Consider the following 17,376-nt stretch of genomic DNA (forward strand, 5'->3'; position numbering starts at 1 on the left):
CACACACACACACACACACACACACACACACACACACACACACACACTCTTGCCCTATTCAATAAACTACAGTGGCTCCCTATTACCTCTAGAATCAAATATAACCTTCTCTTTTATATTTAGAGCACTTTACAACCTGACTCCTTCCTATCTTTCCAATCTTACATATAACTCTCCTCCACATACTTTATGGTTCAGTCATCTTGGCCCAACGGCTGCTCCTTGTACACAATTTTCCATGTTTATACCCTCTGGGCCTTTATGCTGGAATACTTTCCCTCTTCATTTCCACCTCTTACAACCCCGGGCTTCCTTCAATACTCAGTTTAAATTCTACCTTTTGCAGGGCTTTCCCAGTGCCTCTGGTTCCTACTACCTTCCCCTCAAAGATGCCTTCCATCTCCTTGGTAGACCTCCTGCATACCTATTTATGTCCCGGTTTTCTCCTCTTTTAGAATGTAAGTTTTTTGAGAGTAGGGACTATCTTTGTTTTTTCTTAGTATCTCTAGCACTTGGCACAGAGCCTAGCTCAGAAGCAACCACTTCATAAATGCTTCTTGACTGGCTGATCTTGGAATTGGACATAGTCAATTGCTTAATGTGACTCAAATTTTAACTGGTCTGAACCTAACCTAAAAAAGTGAAACTGAACTCACAGGTGGACTTAAAAAAAAAAAGCATCAGATAGATACTTTAAAATTATTGGAAGTGATGCTAGATAAATGCAGGTTATTAATTTCAAAATGTGACTAGGGAATTAGGGAGTAGAAGTTTACACTATATGCTAACAGCATCAGCCTCCTGGGCCAAAAGGTGACAATTCAATCTAAAGAAAGATTAGAAAAGACTACCTGGAGGAATCAGTTCCTTCCTTGTCTTCTTCACTCCATTCCAAGTCAATGGCATCTTGTCCTTTGTTCCTCACAAAGTCCTCATCTAAACCAACCTTGTGTAATATGTCTCGGTATTTGCGCTCTGCCTCTTTTCTGGCGCAGACCTGTATGGTGAGAAATTAGATACTTGTAGCCTGTGTGCCCGTCCTCCCTCACCACCTTGTGTTCCATATATTAGCCACCCTGAGTAATGGGCTTGGGTCTTCTGTGTGTAAAAAACACCTCTTAGATGTTAAGAGCAAAATCATGGTTGGGAGTTCTGTACCTTTCTTGTGGAGAAATGGAGTTTAAAGGCTACTATGGGGATTGATACTGAATTGGCCTGAACAATAAAATTAATTTAAAGAAGTTAAGAAGGAGTTGCTAGGTGGCACAGTGAATAGAGCACTGGCCCTGGAGTCAGGAGAACTGAGTTCAAATCTGACCTCAGACACTTAACACTTACTGTGTGACCTTGGGCAAGTCACTTAACCCCAATTGACTTGCCTTCCCCCCTCCAAAAAGCAAACCCCCCCCCCCCCCCGCCAAAAAAAAGAAGTTAAGAAACCTGAAATTGTTTTCAGTAATTTTTAGCACAGTAGGTAGGGATTGGGGACAATCATAATCTACTTTCTCCAGGTTTTAATCAGCCAATTAAGTAATCTTTGGGCATGTGGGGCTGAGTGCCCAGTATTCCCAAACAGGCCACTGGGGAAACCCAGCAGGTATCTCAGTTCCTTGGGCAAAATTGGAATCTTAACTATGGGAGTGCGGGTATGATAAGATCTAGTCTTTAATAACCTTAAGATGGTAAATGTCATTCCTAGATTTCCCAAGAGCGTCTGGGCTGAACTCTTTAGCTTTCCCAAAACTGCTTGGAACAAATCAAGACCAGCAGAGTGGGCCTTATAATGGTCCTGTCTGATTATCCACATACCACCCAAAATGGTTATTGCCTTGTTTTAGAAGGATTCTGTAAGATGGCTCTGGGGTTCAGGGTGCTTGAACTGATCCTGTAAAATTCCTAATCCTAGAATAATCTCAGGGCTACACAGGATTGGGGGATAAGTGAAATGACCCTGATACTACTTAATGTGAACTCTACACTGAAATAAAAACACCTGTAGAGAAGTCACTATTTAAAGTATATCTTTTTATACTCCTCTGTGAGGGACACCATTACCAAGAAGCATGCTTGTACAAGGTATGGAGATATATATATATATATATATTTTTTTTTTTTTGAATGACAGTGGGAATAAAATAAGGCCTCCCATTCACATCTTCCCCCCTAACTATTTAACTGCTGACACCTACATGCTGGAGAATCACTTAAAAACATTCTCACAGAAGGATACCCGGATCAGATAGCAGCAGATAAAACAAATGGCAATCTTTTCCTTGTCAAACAGGAACTCTACCTGTATCACTTGTTCAAAGAGATAGGGTCTATTCTGGACTCTCCTCTTCATTTCCTCCAGTTCTTTCTTATACTCTTTTGTTCTCTTTTGGTCATTGAGCCTGAAATTAACAAGATTTCTATAAAACATTCCATTTTCTTTCAAACTAGAATATGCTTAATTCCAATTGGGTAGAATGATCACCCATAAGTTTCTGTCTACCTTTAGCAAAATAATTTATTTTCTGATACAACTAGATTGCTATATAACATATTCAATCATCTACCTGGCTTTTTTCAAGACTTACTGTTGCATGTTTCCCAGATTTGGTAGTGTGGAGCACAACTCCACCCTTCCCTCCCCTAATTGATTTGTGAGCAGGAATTTCAGCGCAGGGTAATTCAATAAACATTTATTAAATGCCTACTATGTGACAGGCACTGTGCTAAGTGCTGTAGAGACTATTACTGCCAAGACACACCTGTATCCTTTTGGGGGGGATACGAACCAATTCTCTTTCAGCTTTGCTTTGAATGTCTCCTTTAAGCTTTTATGGGGATCCATGGCTTTTGCTCGTGAGGTCACAGATTTATACATAGCTTGACATTTCTTCCTATGTTGCTCCAACCAGAGGGCGCTCTCATTCTCTTTATTTTTCTTTTTTTCAAGGGAGCATCTAAAGAGAGCAAAGAAGAAAGTGAGACAAAGACAGACAACTCCAATCTATGTTACATATATTTTATATATACATCCCCATATAGACATACACACACCATGTCCCAGAAGCCTTAGGGCAACTTTAAACTTTAATGCAGCTTTCCTCTATAATATAAATATATGTATATATAAATGCAGCTTTTGCCTAGATCTTTGGAGGCCTTTACATTAAAATGAATTGTTGGCCCCTATGAAAAGATCTACTTACCAAACTCCAGCATTTGTAGAGGGAGTTACAAAGTCCTTAGGGACTAATACACTGATTTATGGCCATCAGTTACCAGAGTCAGTCAGTTACTCTAAAGTAATATCCAGGGCTGCAGAAACTTGGAGCAAATCTAGATTTCCACCAAGCTACTTGCCTACTAGAAAGCAAAAGTGTTATCTTCAAAACATTCAAAACAAGAATGGGGTGGAGTTCATGGGGCTTTGTAAATGCAAACATACCCACCTACAGAAAACAGAAACAAGGCCTCCAAAGAGGCCCACATCTGGGCACAGGCATCTCATCCCTTCAGCAACACAGTAGGGAGCTTCACTTAGATCTTTTAACATTATGTGGACACCAGATAACACCCAGGTTATTCCTTATGTTTGTCATAGGATTGATGGGGTACAGGCTCTGGGAAACCCCTTGAACTCTAATTGAATCTTGCCACTTGAGGAAGCATTTGCCTGAGGCCATAAGCCTTTCATTTTCCTAGGCCCAAATCTCAGTTACTCAACCTAGCCTAGCCCTCCAGCTACTTCCTACCCTAGATCCCTCCTCAAAATATCTATACCCGAATCCGTTACCCTTAAACTAGCCTAGGCCTCCATTGTCTTTCATCCCCAGGTAGCCTTTAGATATTCTCCACCCTTAATCTCATTCCTGGATTTTTCTTTTCTTTTTCAAACGCTTTATTAACCGGATTTACATCATTAATTTCCACTAGATTTTGAGTTACAAATTTTTTCCCTACCCACCACCCCAGAATAGCAGTCCCACAGGATATCCAATCTGCTCTCTCCCATATCTTCTCCCATACCCCCTTAGACTTTTCCAGTAGGGCATGGTGGATCTGTATGCCCCAGGGCCTGTATATCTTCTTTCCCAATTACATGTAAGATAGTATTAATGATATTATATATGTATATGTAATTTTAAACATTTGATTTTAAAACTTTGAGTTCCAGATTCATTCCCTTCCTCCCTTATCACCCACCCTTACTGGGAAGATATAGTTCAGTATAGATTGTACATGTGTAGCTAATGCAAAACATTAACATAGTAGATATATTGTAAAAGACTGATTATATTTCCCTCCCTCCTATCCCACCACCCAATTGTTCTATTCTCTACTTTAATCCCATCCCTTTTCAAAAGTGGGTGCTTCCAACTTCCCTTCCCCCCAGCATTTGGGTATGAGGGACAGTCAGTGAATATGCCTAGAGCTGAAAGATGGGTTTTTACTTCAAGGAACAGTTTGGGCTCTGTTCAATTTTCCAAATACAGTAAAACAAATTTTCTTCCATATCAGTGTCTCAGAAGCAAAGACACAAGGAAGGATCTGATGTTGCCACACAGTCAGGTTTAGAATCATGTACAATGTGTATTCCTGCCTTGACTTAGGGAACTGAGAACAGTAAAATTCTACCAATTCTAACTAACCTTCTAAATTTCATCTTGCTGACCATGGCTGAGGACTCCAGTAGTATGGGCTGTGGAGTTTGGGACACACGAGATAAATGTTACCCTCTAACTTGGCTTGGAATATTACACTGCCTTACACAAATGTCAAAAGGCTTACCTACTCACCTGACAGCAGATTCCCTTTTCCTGGTGGCATCTGTGATGTACACTGGAAGGGTGTTAGGAGAGAGGGAGGCAAGACCACTCAGAGAATGGCTCCTTTGTAATGGAGCCATGGGTGACTGTGAAGGATTCTAGAAGAGATTAAACAAATATGATTGGAATACAGCACAAGATTTGTCTACATCCATTCCAAAGTCCATTCAACTAAGGAGTGAAAAGATTCCAAACCGGTGTCTTCTGTCTCTCTACAGCAACTCTAAATAGGGCCTTAAACACTAGGCTGAATGCCAAAAGGATCAAGGTGGGAACAGTGAGAGCCCCAAATTTCTGGCTTAATCTCTAGTGCCTGGTAAAGACACAATGGAGTTAACTGCTAAATTTGATGGCCTTCTCTCAGTCCTGATCCTTCTTTCCCTGGTTTCAGCATGCAATACTGTTGGCCCACCCATCTTCCTGGGCACTCTCTCCTCCCTCAGCATCTTTGACACTACTGTATCCTGGTTTTGTTTCTGCCTTTCTGATGCCTTTTCTTCTTTCAAGGGTTTATCATCCTTCTTCTATTTGCCAAATATAACTGTCTCTCAGTCCTCCATTGTTGGCCCTCTTCGCTTTCTAAATTCACTTGGCGAGCTCACTGATGCCTGTGGGTACAATTATTGCCCCGATCCAGATGACTTTTAAATCTGTATCTCTAGACATGGTCTCTTCTCTGAACCCCAGTGCAGTATCTTTCTACCTGGATATCCTTTGGGGATCTTAGACTCAATGTATCCCCAACATCGTCTTCCTCCCTAAACCCACCTTTCTTTCCATTTCTGTTTCTACTGACGGCCTTAGCTTTCTTACATACACCTAATTTTGGAACTTCAGAGCCTTCTTTGGCTCTTTCTTCTCCCTCACCCTCCACATCCAATCAGCTGCCAAGTCATTGATTCTACCTCCATAACATCTCTTAAATCGAGTCCTTATCACCTCCTGAAGGACTGCTGCCAAATCTTTCTAACTGGTCTTCTTACTTCTAGGCTCTTTACTCTTGAACCATACTTTGCACAGCTGTCAAGATAAACTTCTTAAAGTACATGTCTGACCTCAAGCAAAGGCACAGTTTAGCCTCAGGGCGGCCCAACCAGCTGCCGCTAGAGGGACCTGTGGCGGTTTCTAGAATTATCAACCCATAAATGACAAAGACAAAGTGAGAGCTCAAGCAAAGGCAGAGTGGCTGCCCTGGGGTTAGGTCTTCAATACAGAACCTGAAGGTAGAAAGACTGGGACCCTAGATAAAGCCTAGAGCTTCCCCAACCAGGGCCTTAAACACCTCACTAAAGGCCAAAAGGAATAGGGCCTGACACCAGGCTTGACACAAAAGGTTATTTTCCCACTCTCTCCTGCTATCTTGGGATGAAACTCCTGGAGCAGTGTCACATGTGAGTTTAGTAAGGACTCTGGGGCCCAGACCTTTGACTTTTACCTCCCTAATGCCCCTTCCTGCCTCCCTCTTTGTGTAAATGCTACCCCAGTAGAGGTAACAATGGGCACCCACAGCCAGCAAAAATGCAAGTACTTCCTGCCCCTCTAATTTAATGATTCAGAATCACGGGCCCTCAGATTGAAAACCCTCTTCCTCTACTGTCTCTCCCCACCCTGTTCTACCATCCAGCCCTCTCCTGTCATTCTCTAATCCCTAGTAAATCCTTTAGAATCCTGCATAATGTTAAACTTCCCTTCATTCTCCCGGTCTTACTTTTCCTATCTTCTGGCACTGATAAAAAGCTGGCTTTCTCTACCAGACACTAAATTCCTGGCTGTTTCCAGTTCTGATTAGATGTCCTCTCCTGTCCCCTAACATAAAAGGTCACAAGGAAGAGCTGGTATAATATTTGCTCCTTCCAGACTCTCCCTTCCCAACGTAACTAAACAATTTCTCTTTGAGGTTCACGTCTTTTCTGTCACTCAGTCCAGATTGTGGTTGCCAGGATGTATCAGCTTATACATCACTCTTCTTCCCTATATGCTTATAATTTCACCTTGGGTTCTGTAGACTCCTTGCTGGGCCTCTGTCGGTGGTGGAGATTGGCAGTTCTCAGTTGGAATGGTTTGTTTCGTGTTGCCTCTTGGGTCTCCCTTTTTTGGACAGTTTCTTTTTGGAAAGCCCTGTAAAGACCTTTAAAGTCAGGGACACTGGGATTCACCCTTGGTTGGAAATCAAAGTCTCTCTGCATGAAACTGAGTTTTTCTTGCCGCGTCCGAGTGGATACTCTAAACTTTGGATCAGTGTATCTATTAGAAGTGATGGGAGATGAGGCTGTCTGCAGAAGATCTGCGGCCCTTGTTTGTATGCGGAGCTTTCTGCACAATTCAGTTTCTGTGAAGAAAAAGTCAATAAAAAGGCTTGTGGGGGAAGGTGCAGGACAAGAAGTCCCATGCCAAAGTTATATGGTAGAACATCAAATGCTTAGAGCACAGTGATAATGATTAATGATCCCCCAAGATGCCCTGGCCCTAAGCCAACTTAGTTACCCTGCTCCAATCAGGTCAAGTAATACTCACCCACTGGAAACAACATTTCCCTGAGTTTACTCATAGCATCTTCCTTCTGAAATTCTCAACGTATTTTATATGTAATTTCCATGACTGTCATCATCTTGTGATGTAGTATGTCACATGTCTCTCCCCATATGAGTGAGGAGTAGAATCAGCACTTCTGGATTGCTAATATAGTTCTTTATATACTCAAATATTCTGGTTCACAAGAACTTCAGCTATGGCTTTGTGAGAAACATGTCAGCTAAGACATTTACCATAAAACATAAAACAACATTTACCATAAAAACTTGTTACTGATATAGATTCCTCTTTACTGTATTTTCTAGCAGCAAATTTTCTATTATTATGCTGATTAGGTAAAATAGTCAAACTTACTATAGGAAGTATTCTGCTTGTCTTTTTTTTTTGTTGTTGCCTTTTTGGAGGGGGTAAGGCAAGGCAATTGGGGTTAAGGGACTTGTCCAAGGTGACACAGTTAGTAAAGTGTTAAGTGTCTGAGGCCAGATTTAAACTCAGGTCCTCCTGACTCCAGGGCTGGTGCTCTATTCATTGTACCACCTAGCTGCCCCCCTTCTTGTCTTAAAGTGAGGCTGAAACTCACTGGAAGCTTAAAGGACCGTGCTTCCTCTGGCAGAGGGGAGGCACCATAAATAACTGAAATCCATTATAATTATTTCTCTGAGGGCATGCCCAGATCCTTTGAATCCTGATAGTGCTCTAAGGCTCTATCCCTAAGACCCCTACATGCAGGAAAAGAGCAAGAAGCTGGGGGATCAGGAGGGGATGCCTGAAGAATCCCTGTTTTACCTTTGAGCTTGTCACCCAGGGCTGGCTCCAAGACTGACTTGGGGATCTTCCTGATGACTTTTTGCTTTGAAGTCTTTACTTGAGTGAGTGCTGCTGAGGCTTTCTGTCGACTGGCTTCCTTTTTCTGCTCTTCCTTTTCCAGGAAGCTGAAGGGCTTAAGGGAAGACAGAAGCAGTTCTTTCCTCTTCTGGATTCCTGCTCGTCTTCGGGCCTCATTCTGTTCCATGATCTCCTGATAGAGGGGCAGATGGACGTAAGCGGGTACTGGCTGGGCCTGGAACTTCTTCTGGCACTCAGCTTCCTCTTGCTCCTGCTCCTTTTCTCTCTGTCTTCTAAGTTCAAATGAAGCACAGGATGGCAGACACCGCGACTTCTTACTTGCCTCCCTCACTGTCATGTGAAAGGGCCTGGGGGTAGTGACAAAGGGGACCCAGGCCAGGGTACTCCTGGGTGGTGGGCAGTGACAAGAAGCTGAGGAACTTGCTTGACTGTACAAGTTTTCTCGTGTAAGGTTACTCAAGGAGCTGGACCGCTTCAGGCTGTCAAATCTGAGGTAGAGAAGTCAAAGTTTACTGAGTCTGCTTTTAGAATTTGGGATGAGGTTAGGGGGTGGAACCAAGATGGCAGCATAGAAGCAGGAACTTCCCCCCATAACCACCTCAAAGACCAATAAAAATTACTCTAAACAAACTTTAGGGCTACAGAACCCACAAAGTGACAGAGAGAAACAAACCTCCTACTGAAGGCAGCCCGTCAGGTGGACGGAAAGAGTGCATTGCAGTGCACTGGGAGCAGAGTGAGCCCATGGTTTTAGATTCAGGGCGGCCCTGATGCTGGAGTGGACTTCAGGAGAGTGGATCACCAGCAGCTGTGGTGGTGTACAGATTTATCAACCCATAAATGCCAAACACAAAGTGAGAGGTCAGTGGACTTTGGGAAAAGGGGGTCTGGGAGTGTAGTCCGGCCTCTTCCCCTGGAGGGAGAAGTGCCTCATGGCTGCTTCGGAGCTCCTGGTCTGAAGATTGTAGGGGGACAAAGCAACCAGTCTGAGGGGTAATCGCTCTTGCTTTAACCTGCTTGGATCTGTATCGCTGTCTAGGGTGGAGGTCCTGGGGTAGGTGACCAGCTGCCAGAGGCTGTGGAGCTTCTGAGAGGGCACCCAAATAATAGCTCCGGCAGCTGTGAAAACCCTAGCAATTTGAGACAAAGCTCTCCTCTCTGGAAGCAGAGTTCTACTGTGGCAAAAAGCTCAAAAGTCAGGTAATTGAGTGTCAACATGAGCAAGCAAAGACAGCAAAGCAAGCACAGCAATCTGACTTTGGACTCCTTTTTTGGGGACAAAAAGGATCAAAGCATGGAAGAGGAGGAAGACAACAAAGTGAGAACTCCTGCACCAAAAGCTTCCAAGAAAAATATGAATCGGTTACAGGACATAGAAGAGCTTAAGAAGGATTTTGAAAACCAAATAAAGGAAGTGGAGGAAGAACTGGGAAGAGATGAGAATGATGCAAGAAAATCATGAAAAGAGTCAACAACTTGACTGAAGAAAATAAACACCTTAAAAAACAGACTAACTCAAATAGCAAAAGAGGCTCAAAAAGGCAATGAGGAGAAGATTAAAAAGCCAAATTTGCCTGATGGAAAAAGAATCTCAAAAGCTCTCATTGAAAATAAACATTCCTTCAGAATTAGATTGGAGCAAATGGAAGCTAGTGACTTTATGAGAAATCAAGATACTATAAAACAGATCCAAACAAATGAAAAAATAGAAGGCAATGGGAAATATCTCATTGGAAAAACCACTGACCTGGAATAAAGATCCAGGAGAGATAATTTAAAAATTATTGGATTACCTGAAAGCCATATCAAAAAAAAAAAAAAGAACCTAGAAATCATCCTGCAAGAAATTATCCAGGAAAATTGCCCTGATGTTTTAGAACCAGAAGGCAAAATAGAGGTTGAAAGAATCCACCAATCACCTCCTGAAAAAGATCCCCAAAAGAAAATTCCTAGGAAGATTACAGCCAGGTTCCAGAATTTCCAGATCAAGGAGAAAATATTACAAGCAGCAAGGAAGAAACAATTTGAATACTGTGGAAACACAATCAGGATAACACAGGATCTGGCAGCTTCTACACTGAGGGACTGAAGGGCTTGGAATATTATATTCTAGAGGTCAAAGGAGCTAGGATTAAAACCAAGTATCACCTACCCAGCAAAACTGAGTATCATGTTTCAGGGGAAAGTATGGTCATTCAGTGGAATAGAGGACTTTCAAGCATTCATGATGAAAAAACCAGAATTGAATAGAAAATTTGACATTCAGATACAAGAAGCAAGAGAAAGTAAACGGGGAAAAGAAATCATAAGGAACTTCTCAAAGTTGAAACTATTTACATTCCTACATGGAAAAACTATAATTGTAATTTATGAAACTTTTCTCAGTATGAGGATAGTTGAAGGGAATAGAATATACATGTATACATACATATATATGTCTATATAGGAGGGTATATACATATGTGATTGTGTGTATATATATGCTAGACACAGACAGAGGGCACGGGACCAATTGAATAGGAAGGGATGATACTTGAAAGGTGAAATTAAGAGGTGAGAGAGGAATATAATGAGAGGAGATGGAGAGAGACAGAATGGGGTGAATTATCTCATACAGAAGAGGCAAGGGAAAACTGTTACAATGGAGAGGAAGAACAGGAAGGCAAAAGGGAATGAGTCAACCTTATTTTCATTGAATTTGGATTAGGGAGGGAATGACATACACACTAAATAGGGTGTCTTGTCCTACAGGGGAGTAGGGGGGAAGGGGATGAGAGTGGGGATGATGGAAGGGAGGGCAGGCTGTGGGGGGGTGGAGAGAAGTTGGAAGCACACACTTCTGAAAAGGGACAGGATCAAAGTAAAGAATAGAACAAGTGGGGGGTGGTATCCCCACTTGTGGATGGAGGGAAATATAATCAGTCTTTCACAATATATCCACTATGGAAATGTTTTGTGTAATTATACATGTATAACCTATATTGAATTGCTTATCTTCCCAGTCAGGGTGGATGATGAGGGAGGAAGGGAAAGAATCTGGAATTCAAAGTTTTAAAATCAAATGTTTAAAAAAAAACCATATATATATATATATAATTATTATTATTTTACATGTAACTGGTAAATAAGATATAGGCACTGGTGCATAGAGATCCACCGTACCCTAATGGGAAGTTGGAGGGGGTATAGGAGAAGATATGGGACATAGCAAATTGGGGGAGGGGATATTAATTGGAATTGCTGTTTTTGGGTGATGGGTAGGAGAAAAATGGGGAGAAAATTTGTAACTCAAAATCTTGTGGAAATGATGTAAACTAGAAATAAACAAAAATTTAATTAAAAAAATAATCAGAATTGGCAATTAAGAAATCATTGGTAACTTTCTGAAGAAAAGATTTTCAGTTAAGTGACTAGGTTGGAAAGCCTGACTGCAAAGGGGGAAGGAGTGAGAGCAGGGGAAGTGGAGGCAACGAGTGTAGAGAACTTTTCAACTCTGAGAAAGGAAAGAGAAATATAGGACTGAGGGGAGAGTAGAGTCAGTCTAGCAAAGGCTTTGTAAGGATGGAGGCTAGTCAGGTAAGTTTGGAAGCAGTATGGAGGGAACCCATTGATATAGGTAGGGAAGTAGATTAGGGAGAGAAGATAATTGAGGATCTAATCTGTTGGAGATGACTAGAGAGGATGGAATCAGGGGCACGTGTAGAGGGGCTGGTCTTGGCAAAGAGAAGGGTCAGCTCTTCATCAGAGCATGGAGGAGAAGAGGAGAGAGGGGGCAACGATGTTAAGGGATTCTGAGATGAAGAGAATGGGAGAAAAGGAAGCTCATGTCAAATGGCCTCCCTCTTTCCAGGAGGCTGAGAAGGTGAGAGGAAGGGAAGGAAAGAAGCACTTATAGAGCACCTACTATGTGCCAGGCAATGTCAAATGTTAGGCGCTTCACAAATTTTGTCTCATTGGATCCTCACAACAACCTTGCAAGGTCAGCACTGTGGTCATTCCCATTTTACAGGTGAGTAAACTAAGGCAAACAGAGAGTGAATGACTTATTGTTTCAGTTCAGTAATTTTTTAGGCATGCCCGACTCTTTGTGACCCCATTTGGGGTTTTCTTGGCAAAGATACTGGAGTGGTTTGCCATTTCCATCAACTCATTTTACAGATGAGGAAACTGGGGCAAACAGGGATTAAATGAGTCATCCAGGGTCAAACAGCTAATAAAATGGTTAAGACTGAATTTGAACTCAGATCTTCCTGACTCCAGGGCCAAGCTCTACCCATTGCACTACTCTGCAGCCTATAAGGAGGAGATGGGAGGGGTTTTAGTAGAGAACTGGCATATATCTATTTAGAAAATTTTGTACCAGAAGGGGAGCCCATTTCTATCTGCCTAGAAGTGTAGGTCTGCAATGTGGGAGGCCAACACACACAAGCATTACATGCAAAATGGGATCATGATGAAAAACTGGCAGATGAGTTTGTACGAGTAACAGGCTCTCTGAAGAGGACCCTATGTGGTGAGCCTTTGTGAGGTTCACTTTACCCAACACTACTCTCCCCACTCTAACATTTTTTTTGGAGGGGGGAGGGCAGGGCAATTGGAGTTAAGTGGCTTGCCCAAGGTCACATGGCTAGTAAGTGTTAAGTGTCTGAGTCTGGATTTGAACTCAGGTCCTCCTGATTCCAGGACCAGTGCTTCCAGGACCAGGACTTAGCTGCCCCTTTCCTTCCCCCTCTAAAGAGCGGTTCTTACTTAACTTACATAAAAGACTTATGACACTTGGCCTGTGGTCTCTGTCTGTTACTGCCTTGGAAAAAACACTCCAGTTCTTTATCCTCTACAGAGGATTCATCATCCAGTTTTGCCTGATATGCTGAGTTTCTTCTCCATAAACAGTGTCTGGTTTTTCTCTTCTGTCCCTGCAAAATCTCACAAAGATAATCATCTGAGTCGGAGGAAGTCGAGTCTGTCTCAGTCTCTTTGTGGAGGAAATCTTCCAGTTTTCCTGCCCTGTGCAAGACAATTCCATTCTCATGTGGTTCTTCCTCTGTCTCTGAGTCTGAGGATGCTTTGGGTTGGAAGACCTAAGGGGAAACAAAGATGGCTGGTTAGCAAAACCATAACCTAAATTCAGACCTAGCATGCTCTCCAAAGCTACTCTAGTGTCCAGATTTCCAGCCCACCCTGTTGTTCTTTGTATGTCTATATCTCTAAGTCTCTGTTAATGTTGCCATTTAGCTCTTCATCTTTGTCTTATACCTATGCAATGCCACAGGCATTGTGAAATCTTAGTTTAGCAGTTTTAGACTGAGAATAAACCTTTAACACCCCATTCCTTTCACCTACTTTACATACTCCTTTAAGAACAATCTAGTCTACTCATAACTCCCTGGGCTCTCAAAATAGCTGACATTTATATAGTACTTTAAGGTTTACAAAAGGCTTGACATGCTTTATTTGATTTGATCTTCTCAACTACCCCAGGAAGTAAGTACTATAAGTATTATCTCCATTCTACAGATGAGGAAACTGAGGACCATGGGCCATACAGCTAATATACAGAAGTAAAATTCTAACTTGGTCTCTCATGACTCTAATGCTCTTTCCAGAATTGGAATGAACTTTAGAAATAATTTGATAACAATAATAATAACATTTATATGATACTTTTAGGTTTGCAAAGTAATCACCAAAGTACAAGTGTTATTCCCATTTTTAAAATGGGGAACTGAGGCTTTGAGAGGTTAAAAGACTTGGTCACTGTTTCACAGCTATTAAGTACCTTAGGCAGGATTTGAATTCAGGTGGTCTCACTTCTAGCCCAGCATTCTTTCCAATACACCAGGTTAATTATTTTATCCAAAGAATCACAGACACTTGGAGTTGGAGGGAACCTCGAGAATCTTGTCCTACCTCTACCTAAACAGGAATTCCCTTTGCAACACTCTTTTCTGCTTGAAGACTTCCCATGATCTCCTAAGGCACCCCACTGTACTTTTGGACAGTTTTAATTATTAAAGTTTTTCTTTATGCTAAGCCAAAATTTGCCTCTGAAATTTTTGCCCCTTGGTCGGAGTCAAGCTGAACAAGCCTAATCCTTCTTCTCTGTGAATGCCCTTGTCAGAGACCCCAAACAGGTGAAATGACTGTCCAGGGTCACAAGGCTAATTAGCAAATCTGGCATCTGGCTCATTGTGCTTTTTCTGTTACATCAGATTTCCTTCTTATTAAGGCCACGCCCTGGGCACTGACCTTAGGTTTTAAATGCCTGCTTTTCTTATGCCAGTTATTTAATAAGAGCTATTAAATCACTAGCATTTATAGAGTGCTTTAAAGTTTGCAAAGTGGTTTACAAATGTTATTACATTTTATTCTCACAATAGCTCTGAGAGGTAGGTGTTATTAACTAACCTTAACTCCATTTTACAGATGAGGAAACTAATTTGGATTAAGTGACTTGCCCAGGGTAACCCAGTGATTACAAGTCTGAGGTCTGATTTGAACTCAGATCCTCTTGATTCCAAATCAAGTCCTCTATTCATTGTGCCCTCTTAACTGCCTCTATTCCCCCCAAACATGTCAAATTTTCTCACATCCAGGAAATGTGAACAGAAAAATTATTAACAATTATTAACAGAAACAGATCAAGCAGACAGGCTTCCAAACTGTCCAACCATTACATCCATACCAAATCACAGTTACCAGAGAGGGAAGCATCAACATCTGGGCTTTCAAAGCCTGGGGGTTCTCAATGGCTGCCCAGAGTCTCATCTGGTCAAATCACAGAACACTCCTCAAAGTGAGCCCCAAAGCAAACCCTCACATCAGGGATTATATAGCCTTCTCCTGGATCAGAGAATGTAACCACCCTCTTGACTAACGGCCCAATCACACAGCATCAAGGTGTGGGCATTCCTGAAAACCAAGCCTCCTGCCACAGGCTCCATGTGACCACATTCAGCCTATTAGAGGTTAGAGTATATTTTCAAATCAAGGAAGGTTCTCAGAGTCTCTTAAGCCTATCACAGGGCCTAGGGGCAGGGAAGATCTTTAAATTTTCATTTCCATTACAATAAAGCACAAGGTAGGAACTGAACAAATGGAAATTAACTGTTAAAGAAGATAATTTTTTTTGGGTCTAATGTAAAGAGCTTTGATGCTCAAGACCTTTGTAACAGTTTCAGTGTTCTTTTTCTTTTGCTAAAAATGTACCTTTTCCTAAGTGCCCTACTTGATCTTCCCTCAAACCTGCCTTGTGACCTACCAGATTTTATCCAACTCTGTGTCATGTAGCTCAGGTGACCACACACACGCACATGCACACATGTGTCATCTGTGGAATTGATAGACATGTCCATTGCTTAATGATGGGTTGTGTCATACTTGTGAGGGAATAAACTCTCTAACCTTTGCTGGCTGATTTATGCAGTGGCTATCAAGAACTCTGTAAATTTCTTCAATACCATCTAGTGTGGAGGGCATCTAGGTGACTCAGTGAATAGAGCACCTCAGAGTCAGGAGGATCTGAGTTCAAATTCAGCCTCAGACACTTGACATATTTACTGTGTGCCTTGGGTAAGTCACTTAACATCAATTGCCCTGCCTTTCCCCCTCCAAATAAGGCAAAAAAAAAAAAAAATACCATCTAGTATGATAATTTATTGTTGTAGAAAATAGGTGCAATTCAGGGAGCAGATTAAGATATATTTTTTGGGACATGGCCCAAATATTTTGCTTGACCACTGCATATTTTTACAAGAATTTTCTTTTTCTTTGTTTAAATGGAGGTAGGGAGACAAAATAGATTGTTGTTTATTCAAAATTTTAATTTAAAAAACAGCAGAGAGAATAATTTGCTCAAGGTCACACAGAAAGGGAGTAACAAAGCTGGTATTTGGTTCCAGATCATTATTCTAAAAGCAGTATTTTCTTTAAGACACCTTTCCTCCACCATTCCAGTCTGCCTTCTTGTAAAAGATTAGGAAGCAGGTATTAGAGTAGAAAATGCATCTCACCACTTCATATTCCTTCCCCCAAGTAGAATGTACTATTTTTGAGGGCAGAGACAGTTTTTCCTTTTGGTTTTGTATCCTCAGAACTTAGTATTTAATATTAAAATACTTTTTGGATTGGCCTGGACTGGATGGGACCATAAATTAGAAAACTAAGATTTCCACTTTGCCACTGATAAGCATAGTACTTCACCTGTGCAGCAATTCCCCTCCATTGGTCTAATTTTTTTCTCTGTAAAATGAAAGAGGCTCCTTTTGCTTGACTATGAATACTTAGTAAAAGTTTTTTTTTTTAATAGTTGCTTTCAGGTTTGTTTGTTTTTTCAGGCAATCTGGATTAAGTGACTAACCCAAGGTCACATTGCTAGTGTCAAGTGTCTGAGGCTGCATTTGAACTCTGGTCCTCCGGACTCCAGGACTCTATTCACTGCGCCACCTAACTGCCCCAGGGTTTTTTTTTTTTTAATGAGATTTTAGGGTCTTTTTTTACATCACCACCATAATTTTTCCTAGCATCCTTCCCTCTCACAGACAGCCACCCTATATCAAAAAAAATTTTTCAGTGGGGAGGGGTAAGGAAGGGGTAGCAAAACAGACTGTTTAATTTGAAAAAAAAAATTAAAAAACGAGGTGGAGTGGATTAGATGATTCTACACCAGGACCCACGTGCAGTTTTGACAATGAATCAAACTGTATCCAGTTATACCCCGCCCACCGCCCTATCAGGCCCAGCCCCTTCTCCTCCGGCCGCACGGGACGCCCCGCCCCCCCGTCTCTATGGCAACGACGAAGCTAATCTTCCCCACAAGGTTCTAGTTCCAGGACCCAACTCTGGTTCCTTGCTTCCTCTGCTCTTCTTCCTCACCTGGCCGCCTCGCTCTCCGCATTCGCGGGCTGCAGCAGACCTCCCCACGGTCATTTCAACGAGACTGCAGGGATTAAGGGGGCAGGTGCGCAGCTCGCAGTGCCAGTTACGCCAAGGCCTAGCTCCGCCCTCCCTGCTTGACACTGAAAACCCATTGGTCAAGTCCCTCCGAGCCAATTCCTTTCCCCGGCTGACTCTTTACCTTAATATCATCCAATGAGCAATACCAGAACTGCTTTCTGATTGGTTGAGCCGAAGCGGCCTCTCTCCCCCTCTTCTCTCTTCTCTCTCTGGCGGATCTTGACAA

General features: G+C 42.0%; 2 protein-coding genes across 13 annotated transcripts in view; one reads left to right on the forward strand and one right to left on the reverse strand.

Moving 5' to 3' along the window:
- The window catches only part of FAM161B (FAM161 centrosomal protein B), a 22,318-nt gene extending 5,089 nt beyond the window's left edge, over positions 1–17,229 (reverse strand). Inside the window, exons 1-8 of one of the 4 annotated variants that reach the window (XM_069092168.1) lie at positions 17,070–17,229; positions 12,954–13,276; positions 8,136–8,683; positions 6,809–7,146; positions 4,788–4,915; positions 2,754–2,948; positions 2,294–2,393; positions 852–997 (exon numbers count right to left, since the gene is read on the reverse strand). In XM_069092168.1, coding sequence (XP_068948269.1) covers positions 852–997; positions 2,294–2,393; positions 2,754–2,948; positions 4,788–4,915; positions 6,809–7,146; positions 8,136–8,683; positions 12,954–13,276; positions 17,070–17,123 — 1,832 coding nt within the window. In that variant the 5' untranslated portion in view covers positions 17,124–17,229. Of the gene's footprint in view, positions 1–851; positions 998–2,293; positions 2,394–2,753; positions 2,949–4,787; positions 4,916–6,808; positions 7,147–8,135; positions 8,684–12,953; positions 13,277–14,894; positions 15,001–17,069 lie in introns of those variants that run through there. The other 3 variants (XM_069092170.1, XM_069092169.1, XM_069092167.1) reach the window with 3 other exon arrangements.
- The window catches only part of LIN52 (lin-52 DREAM MuvB core complex component), a 415,840-nt gene that overhangs the window by 5,518 nt on the left and 392,946 nt on the right, over positions 1–17,376 (forward strand). The gene's annotated exons all lie outside the window — the stretch shown is intronic.

Source organism: Petaurus breviceps, unplaced genomic scaffold, assembly GCF_028583685.1.
Source record: "Petaurus breviceps papuanus isolate PSGF00001 unplaced genomic scaffold, PetGlider_PUasm1.0 189, whole genome shotgun sequence".
In the NCBI taxonomy this organism is placed as follows: Eukaryota; Metazoa; Chordata; class Mammalia; order Diprotodontia; family Petauridae; genus Petaurus; species Petaurus breviceps.